This window comes from Lepisosteus oculatus, chromosome 6 (genome assembly GCF_040954835.1).
Source record: "Lepisosteus oculatus isolate fLepOcu1 chromosome 6, fLepOcu1.hap2, whole genome shotgun sequence".
Taxonomy (NCBI): Eukaryota; Metazoa; Chordata; class Actinopteri; order Semionotiformes; family Lepisosteidae; genus Lepisosteus; species Lepisosteus oculatus.
In genome coordinates this window covers 18,172,686-18,198,617 of record NC_090701.1, presented here as the reverse complement: position 1 = coordinate 18,198,617, position 25,932 = coordinate 18,172,686, and the positions used below count along the sequence as shown (strand labels likewise).

The following is a 25,932-nucleotide window of genomic DNA, read 5'->3' as shown; positions in this document are numbered from 1 at the left end:
CACCCACTTTGATCATCATTAAGGAGCCCCTGTTTTTCAAACCTACAATAAAACTCGTTCTGTCTATCTGGCAGAGCCAGGTCAGCTGTAACTTTGGGAGATTTCTTTTTATGATTCATGATAATCTGAAGGCTTCTCCAAGGAGTAATGGAGTCATTATTTACCAACTGCTGTTCTCATTCATTGATATATTGGACTTTTGTAAGTCTTGAGTTGACATTTAGTTCTGTCATTCTCACTGTCTCCATTCCAATAATCCTCTTCTTTTATTATGCAGTTTTTTTTAGCTCTTTACTAAGCCAAGGCTCATCATTATTGTACATGACAAAAAAAAATGTTGTTGGCATAAAGTGTTGGGATATGTGAAACACAAATTCCTAATGCAAGAAATTGTATACGGCCAATATAGTGATTTTATCTTATTCTCAAGCACCGGAGGTGCCATGGAGGTCTGCCGCAGGGAGCTCTGGCTCACCTGGGGTCAAACAGTTACTAAGTGATTGCACATTGGAAAGGAGCAGGCCAGCTAGCGTCACTTGAAAACTGCATCTCCTTAATTTCACAAGAGAACCAGGACACCTCCCCTGTCTTCTCCGGTGTTCCGGTCATTTTATCTGGGGCAGAGGGTCTTCCATTCGATGGAATCTCATGTAATATCTCTAATGGTATGCATCTGAATTCGGAGTGAAAATACATTGAAACGAAAACTGAAAATGTGCAACAAATGTTAAGGATTAATCCCTCTTTCAGACAATGCCGCAGGTCAGTATCATGGAGGAAATCCAGGAGGTTTGTGAGCACCTTCATAGAAATGTGTAGATTAGGGCAGTGTTATATCATTATAGGGGAATGGGATAGGTCATTTTGGGCATTTTTGATTCTTTTTTCTTTGCAGAAGTATTACTACTGTGATGTTGCAATATTCAGGTATTTTTGTTTGTTATATAAATTTCTTTAAAGACTTGCATGAATGTTTATCCATTCATCTCTATTTTCTTCCAAAATGTAAGCTAATATGCCATCAGTTCCAGATTTCTTTTTATTTTTTACTCCCATAATAAAGTTCTGTCAGGTGAATTTCGAATACTCCTGATCATGATCTTAATAAACAATTGTTTTTTACTTGTTCTGCTTATACAGTATGTAGGAATGTTTTTTTATCTGCTGCCCTTGACTTTCTTTTGTTTCTCTTACTTATTGCAGTTTAATGATCTGATGACCTCAGTAATAGGTTTCCCTACAGTCATACAGAGCTCAATATATACAGTTTTGTAACTTTTTACAGTTTGTTTTTTGTCTTCATCATGATTTTCTGGTGACAGTTACTGTCTGAGTTCCCAGTAGTGCAATTTACTGTATATCTGAAGCCATGTGCCACTTGTCTTAAATTTATGCCTGTGAATTTTTCTAGGTCTTGAAGTGCACTGAATCTATTTTCAAGTTCTGGCTGAAACAGAGGTGCTTGCTTTCTGAGATGAGCAAGATCAATAGATTTTGAATTTAACTTCTCATGTTATCCTCCACAATTGCTGTATTCAAGTGCAACTGGAGTAGTTGAATGTTTTTTCCTGCGTATTTAGTTTCTGTAGTGCATCTCTAGGAGAGTGGGCTTGTGTTCTCTGTGAAATAAATTAATCTGTACCCTCTCTCTGTACATACAGTATATGCACTGTACTGCAGTACACATTAATAATGGCTGGCTATTATATTTGGCTGCCCATTTTCTGTGTACCTTTAGATCATATTAATCCTGCCAATTGTATATCAGATGGTTGCATTGTTTCAGAAACCTATTAAGTCCCAGGGTGAGAAAATATAGCAACCCAGGAATAATGATGGTTGTTAATCTTGGAAATTTTTAACTAGATACTATTCATCAGGGAGAAATTCTTGAGCCAATTGTTTTCTTCAGTGAGATATTTCCCTGCAGATTTTATTGCAAATAACTATGGAAAGGTAACTAAAGTAAGGCCTAGTTGAAGTGTAAGGCCTAGGGGTATTTCTACATTTCATTGATGATCTTGAAGTAGTCTTTTTTCGGTTGCAAAATGTCTCAGCTTTCAGCAATGAACTATGGAATGACTTCACACAGGGTAGAGTGAAGAATTACAGGCAGACTCCTATGACCTCTTAAATCAAGTCCCTATATTGTCTTCCTTGACCATCGATAAAGACATGTACTGTAGCTCATTTAATCTGTCCATGGTGGACATCATATGGTGACAGCAGTGTTGTAATGTTTTACATTTTACATATTTTAATGTAGATTATATTCCATTAGATAACATTAAATTAAATTACTGTTGTTGAAATAACATCAACTAGAATCAAACAATGGATTAGAATAATCCTTAAAACTAAAATGTATAGTATAGAAAGACAAACAATTAAAAAACAAATATCAAAGAAGAACCCGGGAAGAAGTTAATTATATTAAAGTTCGAAAGGGGACTAAGAGAGTCAACTCAAATAATGTACTTGCACTAAATCCAGAAACTAACTCCAGGGAATAGAAACAGAAATCACACAGAAGATGATTCAGGATGGCTTCCCAATGGCTTCGCTACTAAGAGCCTCCACTTTATGTCTGGGGATCACTGGTTTGAACTTAGTCTAAGACTTCAGCCAACTGTTGCAACTTCAATATACCGTAAGGCATGAAACAACTGATTGGGTTTGTCAAGATTCCCCTGGCCTGCTGCACAAGAGTTATTCCAACAACCCGCAGGTATCTTAAACTTTTCGTCCTGTAACTTTTTGTTTTGTGTCAGACCTGTGTCCGTGTTCTGTCTGCTTCTAATCTGTGCTTGTACAAAGGCCACAGTATATAGGGGGTTGTAAATTCGTTAAGCGAGTCCAAATTAGACGGAGAAGTGAAAAAAACTAAGAAAAATAAATGGCAAGTATAAAAATTAAGAAAAAAAAATTAAATGAGGAGGCATTTGTTTGTGCTGTTCTAGCGGTGCATGGACTAAACTACCAAGCCAATTCACCGAAGACCGTTCAGATTAGCATTATTGTCTGAATGGTCACCTCTGATTTGTATTTGCTATTTATACTAAATAAAGCATTGAAGAAGCTTATACAGTGTGTGCTATAACATTTAATGAATCATTGGACTTCCTGTATAAACTAGAAATGGTTCTTGTCTGACAGTTTTTAAAGTTGTATGCAAAAAGATGTAATATTTGTAAAATAGATTTACCATCCTAACTAAATTAAGTGATTAGGTTCTAAACTACATTCTAATAGAAGATTTTATTAAAAACATAGATACTTCATATGGGTACCATACATCAAACTGACAAAATATGGTTGGGGTTGATATAGCACAAGGTCCTTTTATCATCATCTGCCCTTATGAAAGGCAGTAATGTGATAGTTTGGGAAAATCAGCAATCCTGATTTACAGATTTGAAGCCCTTTCCTGAATCTAAATGAGCGAGTTTTAGGTCATGTTTTCCATAACAGTACAGCTCTCCTTAGTAAGAAGGACAAGTCTCTCCTAGATAATCATGAGTTAGAATAGTATTTTTCAAACCACCAGCTATTCATTGGCCCAAGTTACACTCTGCACTATGACAAGCAGTGTTATATTAAATATTAAATAAGAATTTCTGGGCATGACACCACATCAACAGTGAAATAACATTGTCATGGAAAACATAAAGATCGTTATTCATCAGAACAAAATGACAACGCTCCAAATGATGTAGCATCTGTACCAGATAAATCCATGAGGGTTTCCTACCACTATTCTGTTGGATCCCATTCTGTAACAGATTATTTGGGAAGTCTCATATTCACTTTAAAATGCTCTTCCACATTTGCAGCAATTTACTGGGATTTGCCTTTAATACCCTGAGTATTAATAACGAATTAATGAATAATTCATAATTGTTCCCTCCGTTGTCTTTTGAATTATTTGAATCTTTGGGAATTGGGACGTGCTTTATTACCCTTGATAAAGTGAGCAGCTGTATTGTACATTACCTTACATTGCAAGATCATTCCATACAAAGTCAAAAAGACACCCAGACTAAATGTCTTATTGACCATCTATGCAACCCCTCTTATAAACCCCGCTAGCTCTTTACATCTCTTGTTCATGGTCTTGCTCTCTAAAGACTAAAGCTTCATCTTTACCATAGGGATTGTGGGAGTGGAACAAGTTAACTCTGTCTGCCTTTCAAGAAGCACGTGGCTGAGATTCTTTGATCGATTAGCCACAAGCAACCAAACAAGAGAGGTGGCCAAATTGCATCATCTGAATTGTAACCTTTTTTATTTTCTTATGTTCACTGCAAAACACTGCAACCAAGCAAAGTCCTATTTTAATTTTAAAAAAGCCAGACTCCCTAATATCTAGGGCAGACAAAGTTTGACAATGAGACTTTATATCATGCTGGTAACTCAGGCTTTGACATAACAGATTCAGTATTTGTCACCGTCTGTTATTATATTGTGTGAAAAATAAATATTAGGCCATCTAACAGTTTCAGAATGGACTACTGTATACAGTATATACCGTGCATGTGTGTCCACATATCCTCTAATATGGTTTTGCACTGCACCCTGTTAGTCATGATGAGAAATTTCTGTGTGCTCCATGTTTAATGTTCCTGCTTGTGTTACCAAACTGCATCACTCTTATTTGGTTATAGCTTTATTTGTATAGGTCTCACTCACACAGACAGGCTTCCCATGACAAGGACAATTCATTTGCTCTACAGAAACTGGAAAAATAGATTGGGTGATTTTGATTTCGGCATTGAAGCGTTTTTGTGTTTGTTACCTGTTGGGTTTTTTTTCTACTGTACTGTATGTGTGCTGGTGTTAAGCATCAAACAGATTATCTCCTTTGTGAGATCAGAAATACATCTGTCTTTACGTCCTGTTTACAAGAAAAGACTTAAAATCGCGATACGCAATTGTTTCTTAAACACGCTTTATAAAATATTATTCTTAACCACTGAATCACCAAAGCACAAAACAAAACCAAAGACTGACAAAAACAGAACGTTAGCTGCGGAAATAGGACGTAACTAAAATTGTAGCCTTTTTCAGTCGTTTAAGATAAAGTAACCCTGCAAATGTAATGTAAAGTGGGTCAGCGATTTATCTCTGCCATTCTAGTTTGAACGGATTTGAGGTCAACACTTAAGGCTACAACTGGACATATTTAACATTAAAACACATTTAAGCTGATAATACGGCAATAATGTATAATAATACATATGGCAGTAATCATAATAGATTTTGCATAAAACCGTTATTCTATCGTATTCCTTATCGCACAAAAAAATATAACGTGGTAAGTTTTTTTTTTATCTTAAGCATTGTTTCATATCTTAGGCATTGCTGCACTGGCACAAATACCAATGTAGGTACATACTGTACATTTGTTACAATGAGCAAATAAGAACTAGATCCAGCTACAAAATACTGTACCTTTACGTAAACCGAGTATACCTAACTTCGAAAATGACTTCAGGAAAATGATTTCAGGAATTTCTAGGAAAAAAATCCTCGAGAGATGTTTTCATAAGACCATTTTTAAGGGAAAATATACAAACCAAAACCAACTTCTGTAACTGCTGCCCTGCTACCGTTTCTTACTAAATTAAAATGTACACCCATCCGTGTTCAGAATTATTATTACACAATGCATTTCCACTCCTTTGAAGTTATACTGTACATACGATGTTGACATCGTTTCAGGTTAAACAGAAAGGTTTAACCCGAGCTGACGTTGTAAGAGAAAGACAAAACCAACAAAATGAAACATATTTAACTAATGTTACAGAATTATTAAAGTGCAAGAAGGAATCAAACTTGCAGCCATCTTTAAAATGCCACATACCTCCCAAAATTCAATTGGATCAAACTGAACTCGGCAAAAGGTAAGCTAAGTGGTGCACTGAGTTCCACATGAAAAGAAAAAAAAATCGTCTTTATCGCAATAAAGATTTTTTCTTGATATATTTCAACAAAAGCAAATGCCTCATGCATATTATAAGAACAATAATTAAACATGATTGCATGTTAGTGCTTACAGAAATGGCATTTAAATTTTGCAGAAATTTAGCAATAATTTGTTATTCCACTGCTTAACATTATTATTACTTGTCGAAACGTTACGAGAGAAAGGCGTTCATAGGCTTTTAGTGATCGCCAGCAGGTGTTTGCTGTGAGTTTTTCTTTCGAGCAAAGCTAACAGCTACTGTATCCTCCCCTAGAGCCACTGGGTTTTCCGTCGAACTACTGTATATACTGTATAACTTCTATTGGCTTGAAATTGCATACCATAAAACAAAACTAAGTTCCGATAATATTTATTTATGTGAACGCCTTAATTAAAAGTCTGAATCTAAATAAAATATTACATCAATTTTATGTTCATTCTTCTCTGGTATTGTCTGGACTCGGGGATCAATCAGCAGTCTCAAAAAGTATACCTCACCGTTCCTGAGTTTCCGACCTTTTGCCAGATTTTAAATCAGTAAAAGCAGCTGTTTTGTTTGATTGATTGATTTGTTAAGTGTTTGATTGCTTACGATATTCATATTTGAAACATTACTACGTAGTTACACGACTGAAAAAATATTTTTCAAACCAATAGCATAAAAATCTCTGCTATAGCCTACACTCAAGTCCCCCATGCTTGAGTATGACCAGATGGAATCGTACATTAGAATCTGGACACTAAAAGGCATATTTATAAACAAAAAAGCAAGAAGCTAAAATGTTCCGATATAGAACGTGAGCGATAAAATACTAAGATGGAAGAAGTTAATATAGTGAATGTATATAGTGATGTATATGAAAATAGACTGGAAAGCATTTTCATCCTTCAGATTATGACCAAACTATCACCGTGGTTAAACGAATTCACGAGAGTTCAAAGCAAAATTTAAACTCTCAGAAAAGCGTAGCTGCATCATAGACAATATAGACACGAGTCAACGGAACGAGCCAGGAGAGAACACCATTTCATTCTCCACGAATACCTTCCATTAACCATTTACAGTATTAGCAGTGGCACACACGGGAACATACAAAAATGGCTTTATTGTTGGGAAAAGTACAGTATGTGAGTTTAAAATGTATTTGTATTAATTTTTAATCTCCTGTGCTCATATCGTATATTTGACTGTAAATTGCTTAAAGCACGTTTTTTCATTTGCAATTCTTGCGCTTTCTAGACGGGAACATTTCAATTTATAATTAATTCTCTACTTAATCTGCAAATTAAGGACATTTATTTATAGAACGGTAGCTATGGTTGTTTTGCGTTCATCCATATTAACGTAAAAGCTGTCAGTCACGTCTTTGTGGTGGTCCCTCTGGAATTATTGCAAGGGTTTGGGAAAAGCAAATCCTAGAGATATTTATTCATATAGTTTAAGACCATTTGTCTTAAGGGAAAATGTACCAACCAAAATCAATTAAATGGAAACTAGTATTTGTGCATTATTTTGGCTGGTTAATTTTACTACTAACAATAACGATGGCATGGAGTGGTATACCTATTGTTGCGAAAAACTATAGAGAAAATAATCTTTTTTTTTTACTTTAAGTCTACAACCATTAATTTAACAAGCCTTTGCGAGTCATTTCTTTATATATTTCGTACTGTAAATAATCGGATAAAAGGCACTGCTGCAGGAATTAACTCGTGATATACTGTAAAATACATACCTAAATACACGGTTTATATCACTCATATATGACTGAGAAATTACTGAAGCAATAAAATGGTCAAACGATTTAAAAATAATAATCTTAAAAGCATAAAGAAGGTTTCACATCTTGAGGCAGATCTGGAAAACGAATTCACGCCCCCTCTCGCGTCTGGGTTCACCTTTGGTAGTTTAGAAATAAGAGAAGTGTATTTTTTATGAACGCTAAGACTTTCTGTCTAACTGTAAATGCAGCGGTGCTTCATCACATCTTCCCGTTTGGTTTCCCCTAAAATCAGCTACAATGTAACCTTCATAACACATATACAGCAAGGAAAAGGGATACTTGGTAATTTCCATATTAGGTCAATCCGAAACGCGTTTCTTCAAGGTTATCATTAGTGTTCTGGATAGGCAACTAACGCTTTTTTTTCAGGGAGGCTGTACTTCGGGGACATGCATGCATATTAAGAGGTAACACGCTGCGTTTGATTAATGAAAAGCAAAAAAAAACATCCAGAGCTCACGTTGCATCTAAAACAGGCCAGGTTTGCGCTGGTCCCCTTGAAACAATTCTTATGGTTTGTTTAATTTATGGAGTTGCTTGGTCATGAAAAAAACGCATCATTTTCTTTCCCCTGCTCCCTTATACCTATCCTTTGAATCCAAACCTAGGTGCCTGCTTTCTTTTCATCCCCGTTTCTAACAAACACACCAGCGAGCTAAAAATAGATGACTGTTACAGTTTCCCCTGCCAAATCAGTAGGAAGCGACACAGTGCCATATTCGCAGATATGTCTTATTAATTATGGAACTATTTGTCTGATTCCAGCATAGACACATTTTTCGTTATATTTACAGGCTTGTGACGAAGATCTTGTCTGTCAGCTTTAATCATTTAAGGACTATGTAAACCTTAGGATCTTCATATTGAAGGTGCATCACAGACTAATAATAATAATTGTTTAACGAATAATAATAATTGAACATTTAAACATATACAGTACCCACTCAAAGGTAATCCACATTCATTACATCCAAGGCTACCTCATTTAAAACTTTAGTATAAACATTAAGCATTACGTTTTGCAGGTTTATTTTACAATTGAATGTGAATTAAAGTACTCTCATTGAAATGAATAGCCAAAAGAACACCACACACCTTCTTTTCAAACAATAACTGGTTTATTTAATATATATCTTTATACTTTGTAGCTTTTTGTAGCTTTAGTAGGCCTTATATAATGTTATGTTTTGTTATATATTTTATTTTAGTCATCCCCTTTTCTCAAAATGGTTTTCATATACATAGTCCTTTGTATATTCTATACTTTTGAATTTTTATATTATATGCAACATATCCAAAAACAAACGAACAAACAAACCATACATGTCGTTTAAAAGGCAGTGAAACGTGGTCTATGCCTTGGCAACATCAAATAAAGCTAACATATTAACTTTATCCAACTGATTTATTTCGCGTCCAACGGGATCTCGTGTTACAATACTTTGTTGTATGTAAAAACATTCTATTTTAATGACTGAAACACACAGTGAGTCTGATTGGCAGCTAGTTCGTTTTCATTTATTAATGTACTATAATGAAGTCACGGCCTATCTTCATTTTTTTCTTCATCCGGATTCCTGTTTCCCCTCGAGCACCTTATTAACCTGCTTTCAGACCCACCTTTAATTAAATGGCTAACGCCGTTCCTGAGTTTTTTTTTTTCTCTGAAGGTGGCTGAGTCTGTTGAGCTTTGAAGTGAAGCGAGAATAAAAGTGAGGTCTCCCGCCTGGCTTGCACTCGACTCTGTAACAAATTTGGCAAATAAAAATGGGGGAAATCACGAAGAGGTGGTTGACATTTCCAGCAAGCCCAAAAGACTGCAGGTTTTTGCGTCACAAGAAAAACACGTCTTTTGTTGTATTTTGTTTTCTTCTTCATATAAATCCAATGCTGTGTAGAATTCGGTCACTATATTTGCTGTCGTTATTTTTGCAGTGGTTTTGTGTTTTTCTTCTATTGTTGTATCGTTTCTTCTAAAAAGCAAACCATGTCACTAAAGCGGAGAGTGATATAAGAAAAACAGTGAAGCCAAAATGAATAGGGGATGTCGGTGCTCCATTCCCTCCACCACACAGTTCAAACAAGCTGCCTCTGAACTCCAGGTTTTTAGACTGCTTTTTGAGTTTTTCCCAGAGATCCGTCGCTCCTTCTTGGCAATCTGCGAGCGCTGTGGTAGCGCACGAATGAAAGTCATCCCAGTACCTGCAAACCGAATAAAAATATTTCAAAAAAGGTCTGTAAGCTAAGGGTAGTCACCCTCACCCGCATTGTCTTCAAGGCGTTAATAATTCATCAAACCCCACTTCTATTGCACTGCATTCATGCTGCATAACGTAATCAAACAGACTTATTAATAATGTATTCTTCTATTAAAATCGAATTCAGCGCTTCTTGTGCACTTTCGTCACTTCTGTGGTTTGTATGAAAGCATTTTATTTTTTTAAAGGTCTGCAATAATAAATACAACAACGTGAATAAAATGACAGCCTAGACACTTCATTAAAATGTTTCATGTACTTAATAACAGATGTAACATTACAGTCAAACGAACTGAAATCGTAATGATCGTACGTTTCCTTTAATTAATCTAATCTTTCCATATGTTACTTTTGTCCTAGACACGGTGATTACCTCATATAAGAAACATGGATTTCACGTGCAAATGACGAAATCATGCTGGAATGTAGTTCTATGAAGAATTAAACTAAGTATTTGTGTGTCAGCTACCTGGTTCTATAAATATACTCTTAAGAATAGCGCCAGGAATAGCAGCAGGGGAAGTCGCACCAAATATGAGTTACCTGACACGTGTTTAGCCACTTTCTACGTTATCATCATTATAAATAGCCTGTCTTTCTGTGATTAAGATTAATTAAGATTAAGATTAAGATTAATTAAGATTACCGTGTCTTGCATAACACTCGTTCTCGAGTTAATCCTGTGAGTTTCATTTATTTTTTATTTGCGTTAATTTTGGCCGTGGCGTATATTTGCATCCTGATTCTCGAGTCGATCCACGGAGAAGCCTTACTGTTGTCAAGTTGAAATTTACGGGCACTTTTAAGTAGCTGCAGCCTCCACTGTTTGATACAGCTGTAATAAGTAATGAGATAGCGAGATGCCAGGTCGGCCGAATGTGCCTTTATTGCAATATTTCTGGTGTAATTGCAGCTCCCCACGGGAAATTAAAACGTCCTCCATCTCTTATCCTCTACACGTCGGCAGAGCAAACTCAAGACTGCGGAGGGGAGACGCCTGCACCTGACGCGCATTTTAACCCTTTGCTACGAAAATCAAACACAACCAACATGTAATCTACAGTCCACAGTTGTACTCGATGAACTGGTGGAGAGGAGTTTTGAGTCTTAGTAAAAATGACTTATTAATTAATTAACGCTTAAGGAGAGTATAAAGATTTCTATTCGAAATGTCTACAAAGCAAGGAATTTGGTTTCAAGAAATGTGGATTCAAGACTATTGCAGGAATCGAACAGATTCAAGTAAGGCTACATCAAAAAGTAAGGAGAACACAAGGAATATATATATATTTTTTCGCCATTCTCCGATAAATATATAAAATGGGTAAAATGTGACTTCATATACAATACACTTGCACATAAATAATTGAGCTTTACATTTTGAAAACGATTATTTATCTGAAGAAATATGATGTCGGTCCTACTACTGTAAAAGTAATACCAATGTTAAACTTGCTATTACCATTGTCTATTAATGTCCATAAGCTTCTATTTTTGCAGTCCATATACTGTACATTTTCTATATAATACATTTACAAACTGCTTGTTCAAATATTCATAACAACAAATAGAAATAGCAACACGTATCCCTTAAATATGATGGGTGTTTAATGGTGCACTGCTCGATCCACAGGGAAGGAAAATTATAAGCGACTCTGGCGCAAGCTGCAGCTGCTTCTATGTGTGACACATGTAGGCACTGCGTTCGGAAACTCGCCATGAAACAATCGACTTTATTGATGTCGACCCTTCAACCCCTGGACGTATAATGGTCTATTTTATGACAATTAATGGATGAAACGTGAATTCTAGAATGGCGTATTAACACACTGCTAGATCCTTCAAAGTGACGTGGAGGTCTCCCACCATCTGTCTCTTCGCACACAAAGTGGCTCGTGCTGCGCCCGCACGCTTTATTTTCGTCGACTACACATCGCGCGAGCTTTGCAGGGTTTTGGTAAAATCTCAACTTACGAGCAGATGGTCTTAAGATTTTCTTTCTCGTCCAGGTCCTGTGGGTAGTGCACCATGCTTTCACCCAGTCTGAGCAAGCAGTCTGAGAAGCCTTTAAATACTGTATCACATTTCCCAGCCGCTTTCACTGCTTGTAGGAGATACACTGGAAATAGTGGAAAACAAAACTATAATTTTGTGCAGACAAATTGTAACAATTATCATCAATAACATTACTACTAGTACCAGACTCTTTACTCCTCCTCCTCCTCCTATTATTCTTATTGCTAATTTTGTTGTCTACTGCAGAACAGCAACATAAAACAACATACTGTAAGCAGTTTCACACAAGAACCGGGAAGACATTTAGTTTATAAAAGAAACGGTGTACAATTTTATTTTTGTGTGTTTTACTTGTAAATATTTTAAAACTCTGTCATTATTAAGTACTTTGCATTATCAACATCATCATCATCATAATTCATTTTAATAATAATAACGTTCATTTTAAGGTTTATTATATTTATATTTTATGAAAAGCTGAAACAAAAGGTATAAACTGGACGGAAATATTCAAAAACATTGATAAATGCGTTGATGGGGGCATTAGCACATTTCCTCCTGGCATTCCAATAAATCTTCATCTTATATCAAGCATAAATAAAAATGCTAAAATTACAAATTAATAATGGAAATTAAGTGCTAATTATTACGGGCAACATAGTCATGAATATTGTCATGAAGTAAACATTCGTATTTTCTTTGTTTTTGTGTTTGTATTTTCTTTCATATTATTGTCAGTTGCGAGTCGCGATCAAGCCTACCATCCTTTGGAAATATTGTAAATACTAGTTCCTTGACGGCTTTCTTCTATTTTTGGTCTTGAAAGAAAAAATACATACCATACAAATAAACCTTTGTCTATTTACCATTGTTAAACGTAGAGTATGGTTACATACTATTCGCGAGTACATAGCTGAGCACATACAGTGACTGGTGTGAGGGGTGGGCAGGCGGGTGATAGCTGAGCTACGTAATTGTTTTAGGATTGTAGGGACACCTGAAACATTTTCTGAGATTATAACATTACACTCATGTATGCGTCAAGTGGGGTGGAAGGGGTTTCACTGATTTGAAGGAGTCTCCTTCCCGTACACCAAACAGGGCGTTGGAAAATGCCAACCGGATCGTGATAAATAACAGGGGTTTCAAAAATAATTACTGACTTGTCTCTTTAAACCTACTCGAACTAATTTTTCATGTCTTGACGCTGATCAGCAGCATGTGTTTTCCTTCCTTTCCTTCGCGGTTCGTTGAGCAGGGATTCAGTCAATTGATCCGATTGCAACAATTCGATGAGCATTCTGGGTGAGTGGCTGAAGTTCGCCAGCGGAACCGTGTACATGTTATCTATCCTCATCAATCCGGATGTGAGCGGACGCGAGTTAGGAACTCCTGTCCGGAATGACAAATCAATGCAATTTGCGGAGTTCAAGAGGGAAAAGAAAAGCGCCCGAAATCCTCAGATGTTTTATTCACAGACTGGGCAAAAGATCCAGTTTCCCCAAAAAAACCTACGAGGTATTATAAACACCTCTGCGTTTTCGTTCTTATCTTCCACAACTACCCTATTTTACATATACTAATCTTTGCATTCGTATTCTTCTATTAACATTTGTTGGTGATGTAGTAATGCAGGGAATTCTACATTTTTACACCAGGGTGATTGTCACTTCAATTCAGAATTTGGCGCGGTACTGCAGAAGAAAAATAATTTTAGGAATGCGGTTTTTGTAAATACTACTACTAATGGTCTCCGTTATTTGATATTTTATACCAGGAAGTTTTAACCATACTTCTCCATTGTAATGTCAATCATGAAGGCACAAGTTTTGAGCTACAGTACAGCAGGAATCTTCTTGTTGCCTTTTACAGTATATTCAGCGGTGGTTAGGAAAATTAGACGCGTCTAGAGTACGTGTAACATATGTAGGATACAGATTCCCAGGAGAAGTGGAGAAACATTAATGCAAACACGAAAATTGAAATTTCGAAATCTAAAAAAAATCATAAAATAGAGTGAATAATCAAGGTGAACATTTCCAACGATCTACTGAAGCTTATAGTGAAAATATAGTTTATACATGAAAAAAGTTATTACAATATATACGCGACTTTAGGTGCTAACGCAATTGAAAGCAGTAAATTACTCTGGAAAGAAGCTTCGAGGTTATATATAGACATATACAGTATTCCACAGATGAAACCCACATTTTCAAGACACAGAAAATATATTTCAAAAGTCGAGGCTGAATGTATCCCAAAAGAAAATTTGGAGATCTCTAGATCATAACCGCTCATTTGCTCTTACACGACAGGATCAGTGGGAGGCGTTATAACAAAATAAGGTTATATTATCTGATAAATGCAGTCTTTTCTTTTAAGCGCTTAGAGTGCAGTCTACATTCCAAAAACAGTATACCAGGATCGCAGATTAGAAGCGTATTAAAAAAAATTGCGAAATGTGTACAAACACATAGGGTAAAATGAATGATGTACACTGAAAGTCGCCGCAACAGTAACGCACGCAATAAAGAGAAAACGAAACGTTACCCTTCATTCATTTTCATTATTATTTCATATATCTCCATTTTACACAAGTCGGTTACCATCTGAATATTTAAAATAATCGCCTGAACATAAAGTTCACACATAAACACACGTTTTCCTAAAAATACATAATATGGTTGCCCATCTTGATAAGAAAATATTAGTTGATGTAGTAAGTTATCGCCATTATAAATAATACATCACTGTATTATTAAATAAGATTTTTTTTTTAAAAAAGGGAACCATTACTTTAAAATAGCGGAAATACAAGTTCACAAGAGCATTGTAATTTTGGAGTTTACCAAATGACCAATTATCAAATATATGCTTTATACACTGTTTTGAGAAAAAAATGTTATTTATTAAATGTAGTATTGCATTATTTTTATGTCCCATCATGGTATGGTACAGCCACTTAATTAAAAGTTAATTTGGAAACGATTTCTTAAAACATTGGTCTGTCGTTTCATTTTATCGAAGGCATAAATATTGAAAGGAGGTACAGTATCAAAACACTAATAACAGCGTATTGGATATAAATGTTCTAGCCCGCATTGGCACCGTATTCGTTATCCCAGTAGTTTCTACATTGGTCATCCATATTAACTTCTGTAGCTAAGATAATAATAAAAAGAAGACGACAAATTAGCAGTAGACGCAGTAGTAGGTAAACGGTATGACTATCAAACTGAAGCAGTTAACTTTATAAACACTCAGAGTGATGGCCACCTTGATTTCGAATGCCTTAAAATTCCTTAAAATAATTACTTAGCTAAACCAATTTGCGCGCAGTTCCCAGAGCATTTAAACGGTGAAGAAAATACTAACAACTGGTCCTATTTACTGCCTCACAGCCTACTATACGAATCTATGCAAAACACATTTACTGCAAAAGGATTCTTCATCATTACTGTGCTGGTCTCCCTTGAATTATTTATATTTGCTTCGCCTTCTGCTGCCTGCTCGTAAAGACACGAATGCAGCTGATTTATTTCCAGCTGTAACATTATGTAACAACTGAGAAGAATTGGTTGCATTTTGGAGCTGGGGTCTCAATGCACAACCGATCTTTTAATTTTAGGTTAGGTATAGATTGTCGTGTCATAACACAGATTTCAGGCAGCTTTTGTAAACAAATGTGTCGCACATACATTGGAATACTTTGGAAAGTGTTGCCATAACGAATAAAACACATACAATTGACAAATAAAATACCTTCTTCTCCGTTGGAGCTCGTCAAATTAAAATCCTAACGAAACGCAAGGAAGATCTCCAAGGTCTTCCTGAGCAAAACGTTAGAAAATAATGCTCGAGAAAGAAAGAAATGGTTACATTGCTATTTATTCGAATGTCATCCGCGTCTCGCATATTTGATAGACATACATACGTGCATTTTAAACCAAGCACTTTACTTTTTTCACAGTCTCCAACTGTGATTTACAGATTCGTTTATTTAAATTAAAATAAGGAAAATCTGAAAGAAAAAAAAAGCAGCAGGCATTCCTTTTACTGGTAACGTTTAATCATGCACACTCACCTAACTGTACAGCCAGAATAAGTGCAATATATCTGCCGTTCAAAGTAAATCCCATCCTATATTTAGTAAAACCATTGGAGTTTGCAGATCTTAAATAGTTTGAAAGAAAAACTTGAGACAATTCTTCACGCCAGGCATTGCCATCAACTTCCAGCGGTAGAATTTTTGCACAGACAGGCGAAGTGGAGTAAAATGGTGCACACCATTTGGTGAGGGCGGTAATGCTCTTCCTCACGCCCACATCGCTTCAGTGACGTAGAAATGACACTGACAAACCCTTTCCTTCAGTTCTGTACTCGCCAGATTAGAAGAGTCTTCTTCTACATTCATCAAGAGCCACGGCTATCAAAATCTCGACCGTTAATGTGGCTGCAGAGATCCCGCCCGCTTTGAAACGCACTGGACCCCAGTGCTCCAGAACATCGACCCCTTTAAGTAGCGACCGCTGAGCGAGGTGTTAAGTCACTTAAACAATTTGGTGTCTGGCTTCCCAAGGTCACATTATCAAAGGATAAGCACAATGCAGTTTCTTTATTTGACGACGCAAATGCATTATATAAAGCTTAGAAAGATGCAAGTTTATACACTTTGAAAACAAGATCATTTCATCGAGATCTGGATAAACCATACTAATGAATCATGAGAGGTCCATACACAGAGATGCATGTGAAACGGGACGGTCTACGTACACAAATTATGCATCAAATTGATGGCTTAGCAGCGAAACGGATGGGCAGGGGCAGCTGAATTGGTGTGGACCGGACAGGTCGACAATCGGGAACTGTGTGGGGATTTCCAAAAGAGGTGTATGACTTTTCTCCGATTACTGTATGATGACCGAGCCCAATGTCGAATGGTGGTGTAATTGGAAGCCTAAAACAGAAATTTCATTCCCGTCTTAAAACAAAGGGGGTCTCCATGGAGTAACCCCCCCGGCGGCAACCACCACCACCACCCAAAAAAAAAAACACAGAGTCGAATGACGCTGTACTTCAGTATTTGATCAAGGAAATCTTTCTCCCCCGCGTTGACGTCAGTCAGCCGGACTCGGAGAGAAGCCGCAGAGCGTCTGTGTCGAACCTGCTCGTAGAATACTAAAGCGCGCGCGTGCGGGAGGAGAGGAGCCACTGCAAGGATCCAGCTAAGTCGCTGTGTCATGTCCCCCAGCAAGAGGACTTTTGCCCTTCAGCCGCACAGATCCGCACAACTGCTGAGTAATTAGGTCCCTCGGCAGCTTATTTAAAATAGCAGCAGCGTAATATGAATTTAGATAAATGGTTCCAGGATGGCAATTTTCCTCGGTTCCCTTAAGGACACAGGCACGACTGGCTTTATTTTCATACTTGTTTTGGGGCTGCAGTCAGCCAGGGGAAAATAGAGAAATGTATTAAACAAACATCGCTCAACATATAAAGCGATTGTATGTAGTAATTTGTTTTTTTTTTAATTCATTTGCGGCCCAAGCTTTCAGATTGACAGTGTTCGACAGACATAAAATACATGTTACATTAACACCGGTTAACTCGAAGTCCAGAGCATGGTATGTCGAAACAGCTTTCATCACTGAAACGATTATCACCTGACAGTAGGCCACAAAGCGGACAGGATAGGAGGTGGTTAATGGAGTAAGCCAGAGAAGACGTGTTCATTGAGTTTTAATTAAAACATGTACATCAACAACACTGATAATACAAGCGAGTGATTTTTAGGTGTGTATTTTATTTTCCAGAGAACTTAGTTCATGCAAGCCGCATTTCTTCCACCGTGAGATCCGCACCCTCTTGTGGTGATAGTTTGTAATAATACATTTTAGTCCCAAGCTTTTTTTCGTCTTGAATTGTCCTTGCTAAAAGTCCGCGCTAAAAGGAGGTAAGATATGAATTATCTCGGAAATGTATTTCTAAGCCTCATTATGGAATTCAATAATATTTACCCAATTGATTTCTTATTCAACGAGTTGATAACGAATACGCTTATACAAGCTCTTCCAAAATTACTCAATTAGAATCTCAAAATAAATTCTAGGAATTTGCTTTACCACCCAATCCGTGTCTTTGTCACTTTTGAAAATTGTGTTGACAGTAAACCGTTTATTATTTTTACATGAATACATGCTGCTTTCTGATAAGTATCACAGACGTATCTGATAAGTGGTTTAGACTTAACCATAACACTAACCTGAATGCATTGCTTGGTCATTAAAGATTCTGAGACAATGTTTAGTCCTGGTGTCCCGTTTAGTCCACTGTGGGGTTACACAATCCAGCGTACCTAAAGTTCTCCTTTAATTCAATCGATGAAGAGGTTTCTTATCTTTCTACCCGATGTGCTCTGTGTAGGGCTGCTGGTATATAAGGGACATTACATCATCCTGAAGTTCAGGAGGAATAACAACTACAAGTCACACTCACATCACTGTATCTCATCACCATCAACATAAAATTAGCTACATATGAAAGACAAGCACCTCCCTTCACATTTGTCTCAAGCATCCCTCCTCCACTCCATCTCCACCACGCAGCTACCTCTTGGTTCATTACTGAATGGGTTCGAGCCTCCTCATGCTGTGGGCAGGAGGCTACCCATTAACAAGCGGCTTAAGCCGGTTGAGCCTTTTCTCACCAAGTGTTTCAAACATTCACATTCACATTCAACATTCTTGGATGTTGTCTCTAGTGAACTGGCTGCTGTCAATCACCCAGGTATGAAGCGTGTCCCCTCCTACAGTATATGTAAAGAACTATGGCATCTCTTTGGACAAAAAAACACTCTGAAAATGCAACTATAATTATAACTTTAGTGTACAAAGCGGTCCCACATTTGATCCCATTAACTACAGAGTCATTTGCGTGAGAAGTAATCTGGAGAATATGGTCTTACGTTTTCAAAATGCCTCGATACTGACTTTCATACAGTGTCTTGAGTGAAATGTTACATTGATTCATTTCCTACCAAATCAATGCACCTTTGACCATATTTACACCCTGCACACCCTCACACAAAAATGCATGTGTACCAAGGAAACAAAGGCAAAATATTTCCATGCGTTATTGACTTGAAAAATGCTTCTGATTCAATTTCAAGGGGGGCTTTAATAAAATCTCCTCTAATGTGGAGTAGAGGGAAAGTCTATGACATTATAAAGTCAATAGACATTGCAAATAAATGCAGTATAAATAAAATCAATGCACAATGATTTCTTCACCCAGAAGAGAGGAGTAAGACAGAGCTTCAGTCCAGGCACGAACACTCTCCACGTCTATATAAAAGAATTAGCCACAGTGCAGGAGTACATACTGTACCCCCTGGTTTAAACTACTCCTCAAGAAAGTTAAATGTCTGTTCTACACAGATTACCCAGCTGCAGCAGTCACCCACAGGACAGTGGCTGCAGCCAGTGGCGGATTAAGGTGATCAGAGGCCCCATGGCTACACGTTGTGTAGTTCCCCCATCCCATTACCAGAAAAAAGCGAGAGAAAATACTGTAATAATTCAGTGACGCGTTCGGAGTATGAGCCTGCTAACGCCGATTCAAACGGAATGCAGGGAACGCAGGGAACACACACACATACACAGTCAGCCCAAATACACACACACTACAATAGCCTGTAATGCAAGTACAGCAATACAACCAATATAAATAGATTCACAGCCAACCTGCGAGCTGACAACAGAAATCATGCGCACGCTTACTTTAAAACCGACGAAACACAAGAACAGCACAGCAGAAACCAATGACCACCCTGTTTGAGCGCATTATTTCAAGAACAGCAGGACACTCCCAATTCGTGCAAGTCCATTGTAGTCAACAGACTCAAATCAGTCAATACACTGCATCGACGATGGAATATTTTTCTATATGGGCTTTCAAGAAGGGATCAAGCTCGCAAACTTCGAGGACACCCATGAAGTTCCCGTTGTCGGGCGCCCGAACATTTCGCCGCGTCCCTTTAAAGGCCGCCCTCGCTCTGCTAAAAACTTCAACACTGCAACCACCCTTTTCAAGACGTTAGTCCAATACCCATATTCATGGTCAAACTTTTTTTTTAGTTCGCAATCTATCAGACTATTATCAGCACAGCACATAACGTATGCAACCATAGCCTTTCTACGGCTCTCCGACAATTCGTGTTCAGCCAAGCGTGCGGCGGCATTTTTCCAGTCACTACAGCCTACGTTCAGTCCGGACTGATCATCGCTGTCCCCAAAATTACATGCGAAACAAAACACTACCTTTCAAAGGGGAAAACAGCAGCCATTCTCTTGACACACACTCGCCGTTTCCGAGTTTTCTTTTGTTGAGGGTTTTAGGGAAATAACCCTTTCGGTGTTTACAGTATCTTGTCTTTGTGATGCTGCAACATCCGCGTCTTGGTTTTGACACGATTTCGGACAAAATTTAGTCCAGTATGGCCGCATCTGTTAATCAATTTTACCCCCAGCATGCTGGGTCCGAGCTATAGGAAGCGGGAGCTGCTGTCGCGGAATCTGATAGCTCCACGGCAGCAGGTGCAACAGCAATGGCGGCGGCTCGGGCGTGTTGGTCATGTGGAGATGGTGGCGTTTCGGATGGCTATTTCCCCTTTGATTCCGTTGCGGGAGCTGACTTGTCCTTATGACTGGCATGGATGTAGACCGTGCCCAGGCTAGAACCAGCTGCAGATAAGTTTTCAACCGTGGTTGTTGTAGCACTGGCTGATACGTTGGACAAAGCTAAATTTGAATTGCGAACCCATTGCATCTAACCAACCATTGGTTCACAAATTATTCAACGTTTTTATGGACCAATGGGGGCCCACAGGTCCCTTTAAAAAATACTCTGGCCAATTGGTGGCCCCTAGGCTACAGCCTATGCTAGCCTGTTCGTTAATCCGCCCCTGGCTGCAGCAGGAAAAAAATACATTTAAGACATCTATTCTTAAATGCATTACGCTGATTAACGTTTGCCATCATCAGCGTTGATCAACAGGGTGTCACAGTCGTCATCCCTCCTCTAGAGGGTGCTCAGACCCTTTATTGCTAAGTTCATTATTACATTCACCTGCCCTCTTGTTCTGTTCTTTCTTTAAACCCGGTGCTCTGGAACCCTGGTGCCCTGCATTGGAAGACAGACGTCTGGAGGCCCATCTAGCATCAAGTTGCCCTACGTCTGCGGCTTGAGGGCTTAGGAATCCGATCTGCGTCCCAACCTGCTGAGTCTGGGGCTTGGAGAGCATGGCCTTGTCAGCCTGTTTTAGCCTCCTGTCCTATTCCGGATTCCGCTACGGATTTTAACCTTGTTCGTCTTGTCTTGGATGGATCTTTGGATTTTGGACTGCACTCAGATTTCCCGATTGGACTTCCCTGGACTTGTTTGTCTGCGCTCCCCCCTTGCACCTGACCACTGTCGGCACTCCCTCCTGCCTGCCATTCTTTCCTTTCCTAACTGTGTCTTTCCTGTAGCCCTTTTCCAGTCACTTCCGGATGATACCATCTGCAGAGGGTCCTAAACTACGCTTCGTAACACAGGGGCTCTACTGTGTAAATCACAGGCTAGTAGTGTGTGGCCACTGATGCAAGCACCGCAAGCTATTCTTTTGCTATGCTCTCTTTGCACCAGGCTGCCAATGGCATCCTGTTCCGTTCCTCTCTTAAAACCTAGTCTGGTCACTTGCCTCAAAGACCGAAATGTCACATGCTGTCCCAGTACACACTACAAGTGCTTGATGGACCTCAGGTGTAGAGAGTAGGATATGCCAAGGGTGGCTTTATTGCTTTGATAACCAGTATATAGCTGCAGCTTTCTGTTTCTCAATTTCAGAATCAGAATCACTTTATTTGCCAAGAACTGTACCTTACGTGTATAGTACAAGGGATTTGATTGGGTGTCTTGGTGCAGTCATAGACTATCTTTTCTGCCTAGCTTCTTTAGTCTGTGTTTATACAGGTCTTCAAATGGCATCCAATGACTCTGTCTGCTCAGCAAACAGTGAGGAGAAATTTGCCTCTGGAATGGACAGATGTGTTGCTAAACCAAACTGTGAGAATGCTCTCAATAAATGGGCTGGGAAACACTGAGCTTTTTCAACTGATGCATGAAGTACAGTCTCTGCTGTGCATTCTTGTAATTCTGGTAACATCTGCATCCCATTTGTTGGTGCTAGAGATGGTTATTCCTAGAATCTTGGAAGACACCACACCATACTCACTATGATGTTGTCAGTTCCTAGGGGAATGGGTTTTGAAAGGTTTTTCCAAAAGTCATTTAACATTTCCACTGTTGTGAGACTTTGAGCAGAAGGTTGTTGTAGACACACCATGCCCCAGATGATCCACTTGTCTTCTGTACCTGGTCTCGTCTCCATTGGTGATAAGACCCACCAAGGTATAGAGGGAGTAAAGTAATTGTCACCAGGTTAACTCAGCAGGTTAAATCTTATCACCACCTGTACCTTGTCAACTCTCTCACATATAAGGTGATTAAGTGCTTAAGCAACAAAGTCAGTTCAGTTATGAATTGTCAATGAATCTTAATTATGCAGAAAATATTAAATCAATACATTATTAATATTCAAAATCCTTATACTTTCCAAAAAACATGCTTAACAGAGTTATACATTTTTATTGAGTAAGAACATTACATTGAGTACAGATACATTATTATTAAGTCTAGACGTTTGTGTCTGAATTTGTCAGAGGTTTGTCGTCATTATAATATCTTGGAGTGAAATACATGAAATACATTCATCCATCCATTTTCTAACTGATTTATCCAATACATGGTCACAGGGGAACCGGAACCTATCCCAGCAAGCAACTGGCTCAAGGTGGGATACACGTGGATGGGACACCAGTCCATCACACCGCACACACAGATCTGAGCCAATTTACCCCAGAACCCAATTAATATACTAGTATGTCTTTGGACTGTGGAAGGAAACCTGAGCACCTGGAGGAAACCCACATAAAAGATAGAACCCCAGGAAATGTACCCAGGGCCCCAGCACTGCGAGGTTGTAATGCTAACCACTGCATCACTGTGCCACCCCAAGAAATACATAACATGCTCATATTAATGTATGAGCTACGTCCCTTTCTTTGTCTGAAGGTTTCCCATTATTTCCTTTTAAATATTCAGTTGCATCATTTACTGTTCTTTTGTAGAAGAAAGATGCTTATGAATTTATTTTCAATGTGCAATATTCTCTTCTATCTTTCTCTTTGCATCTGTAATATCCTTTTTGATCTGTGATTGTGATTTACTATATTCCATTTGTTTAATGGAATTCTTTTCATTTTAAGTTATTTTATTAGATGTCTCTTCCTTTTGTTCATCTCAAATGATCCTTTAAACCATTTGGGCCTATGTTTTCCAGTCAGCCTTTGATTTATTTACTCCTTGGAAAAATGTGTGTTACAAGCAAAATATCTTTAAACTGTTGCCATTCATTCTCTACTGAGTCCACATCTATCCTATCCCATTACACTTCTCTTTAACCGTCTCTCATTTCTTAATTGTCTGCTTTCATGAAATTGTAAACCTTTGTTCTGGAATCTACTTTTTCAGTTTTTAAATATACTTCAAAGCATACCATACTGTGATCACATTTCCCTAATGGCTCACTTAACTCTCTTTCTTACTGGATTTTGGTTTTGAAAAAGACTGGATCAATACAGGCAGTCCTTCATGTAGGTTCCCTGACCATCAGAGAAAGCTTTTCTGTCTGCCACTGTGGTTTCAGTTGCTCATAATGCAAGCTTAGATGAACTGTCTCTATTTCTACTATGTAATGGCAGTTGAGGTTGGAGATGTATTGAAATATGTGATGCCCCTAGGTCTTGCCTGCTATACTATTGTTGGTTCTTAGCTACTTCTCCCAGAAAGAAACTGTGCAATGGAATCGTTATGTGGTATATTGTAAATGTGTTCAATATCCAGCCAGATAAATAAATCAATGATGGATGAAGCATTTCATAAACAATGTCCAACTCTGAAATCCAGGCCTGCAACTTATACTGTATGTTTTTGAACCAACAACACCTTGAGAATGTAAATGCAAGTAACACAATCAGACTGGATGCTGTACAGCCATCATTGACATCAAGAACTGCAAGGAAGGTGAACTTTATACAGTAGATAAGATGAGATCACTTTGTTGGCCATATATTGGCAGTTTCTTGCATTAGGAATTTGTCTTTTCACATACCTCAACTTGCTCTCCATGAGCCACACAGACAGGGAGAGAAGCTTAGGGTCAGAGCACATGGTCAGCCATTTATAATGGGGTTAAGGGCCTTGCTCAGGGGCCCAACAGAGTAGGATTCTTCTACCAGCCATGGGATTTGAACCAGTAACCTTTCAGCCAAAGGCACAGATCCTTAGCCACAGTGCCACCACTCTGGATATATACAGTACATTGGTCTCTCTGGTGTGGCTGTTGTATCTGCTGACTGCTGACTGAAGGTCTGTGGTATTGATCCATCTTTCATGTGCTGGCATTTTTCCACTTGGGTATCCTGGATATGTCATTTCAATGATGCCATGTTTGAATTTATAACATCTCAGATCTTTAATGCTTTTTGTTTCTGTAACTTCTAAAGCAGTTCACTATGGCTTGGTGATTGACCCTATAGTTGCTTGACAGTTCTGCATATTCATAAATACACTGTGTCTACACTTTGCATATGCAATTAAAGGAATTAAATTCTACCAGTTTTCAAGAGAAAAATGTGTTTGGTTGTGTCAGTCAATTTATATTTTTTTTGTCTGGTAACTAATTTAACTCAAACTAACTCTGTTTTTCTGTGTAGTTACATAGTTTTTTTTATTTCTTTATAGGAATAGCCATGGGATTCAACTAATATGCAGTCATATTTTAGTTTTCATTTATCTGGTAAATGCCAACCAAATCCAGGAGGAGTCTGCATTCTGAGATGCAGGGAAAGCTTGTAAGTGCACAACAATATGTTCTGCAACTTCATGCAGAATTTCTTAACTGTTGATTCAAAGTCTAGAGTTTTTATCTGATTTAATTTAAATGTACTTGAAGTGGGCTGTCTATATCTTAATTCTATGCATAACCATTACCTGATCTGCATTATTTATTTGAACTTTTCTTCCTATTTGGAATAAATAAATATAAACCATTTTCATCAGATATTAATTTGGTATTTTAGCAAAACTACTTGTTATCCTCCATGTGTGGAATGCTTTTTAGCATTATTAGATATAGAGTAGTTATTTAAAATACCGAAGTTGTGATTATTGTAAGCTATGTTCTAGTGAAAAGATCATCATTGGGATATCTTGTTCAGAAAATGAGAATAAAAACACAAATTGGTACACCCTCTCATCACTATATAATGCTTCATCTTCAAATTTTCACTTAAACAAAGCTCTTATATTTTAAAACCTGCTTTTTACTGCTGAGCCACTTCTCTTGTGATATTATGAGTGATTTTGTTGTTAAACATTCTTCTTATTTTTAACATCATGTCAGCAAAATTTGTTGCAAGTGCTTTTACAGTGACAAACAAAAAATATATAAGGAAAGCATTTTTCTGGCTGTAAAATTTAAAATAATAGAAAGGATTCAAAAAGGTGTGCTGCCATAAGACATTTGCATTATTGTGAACTGAATTGCACTGAGCCAGTTTTTAACACTGTACAAGGTTTATGCATTGCTTGTATTTTCACAATTCAATACTCACGAGGTAAGACTGAGTAATATTAGGTGATATTGGCAAACATAATTTTTGTTATGTGAACTTTTGATTACAATATGAGGTACAGTTCATATTACCTGAGTGTTACGTGAATATGTACTGTATATGAATTGGTTAAC

General features: G+C 37.8%; 1 protein-coding gene across 1 annotated transcript; it reads right to left on the bottom strand.

The window, feature by feature from the left end:
* Nucleotides 1-8,761: 8,761 nt before the first annotated feature.
* On the bottom strand, nt 8,762-16,448 carry nrn1b (neuritin 1b). Its single transcript, XM_006634382.3, has 3 exons — nt 16,108-16,448; nt 11,982-12,126; nt 8,762-9,951 (listed from the first exon to the last, which is right to left on the bottom strand). The coding sequence occupies exons 1-3, from the start codon at nt 16,160-16,162 to the stop codon at nt 9,723-9,725; spliced, it is 429 nt and encodes a 142-aa protein (XP_006634445.2). The 5' UTR covers nt 16,163-16,448; the 3' UTR covers nt 8,762-9,722.
* Between the last annotated feature and the right edge of the window lie 9,484 nt (nt 16,449-25,932).

What these genes read in the sequence shown, in the direction of transcription:
- nrn1b (XM_006634382.3), bottom strand. Translation starts at nt 16,162, where the DNA reads ATGGGATTTACTTTGAACGGCAGATATATTGCACTTATTCTGGCTGTA. An exon ending in TATTCTGGCTGTACAGTTAG is followed by an intron (nt 12,127 to 16,107) that starts GTGAGTGTGCAT and finishes CACTATTTCCAG; the next exon opens with TGTATCTCCTACAAGCAGTG. An exon ending in AATCTTAAGACCATCTGCTC is followed by an intron (nt 9,952 to 11,981) that starts GTAAGTTGAGAT and finishes TTCGGTTTGCAG; the next exon opens with GTACTGGGATGACTTTCATT.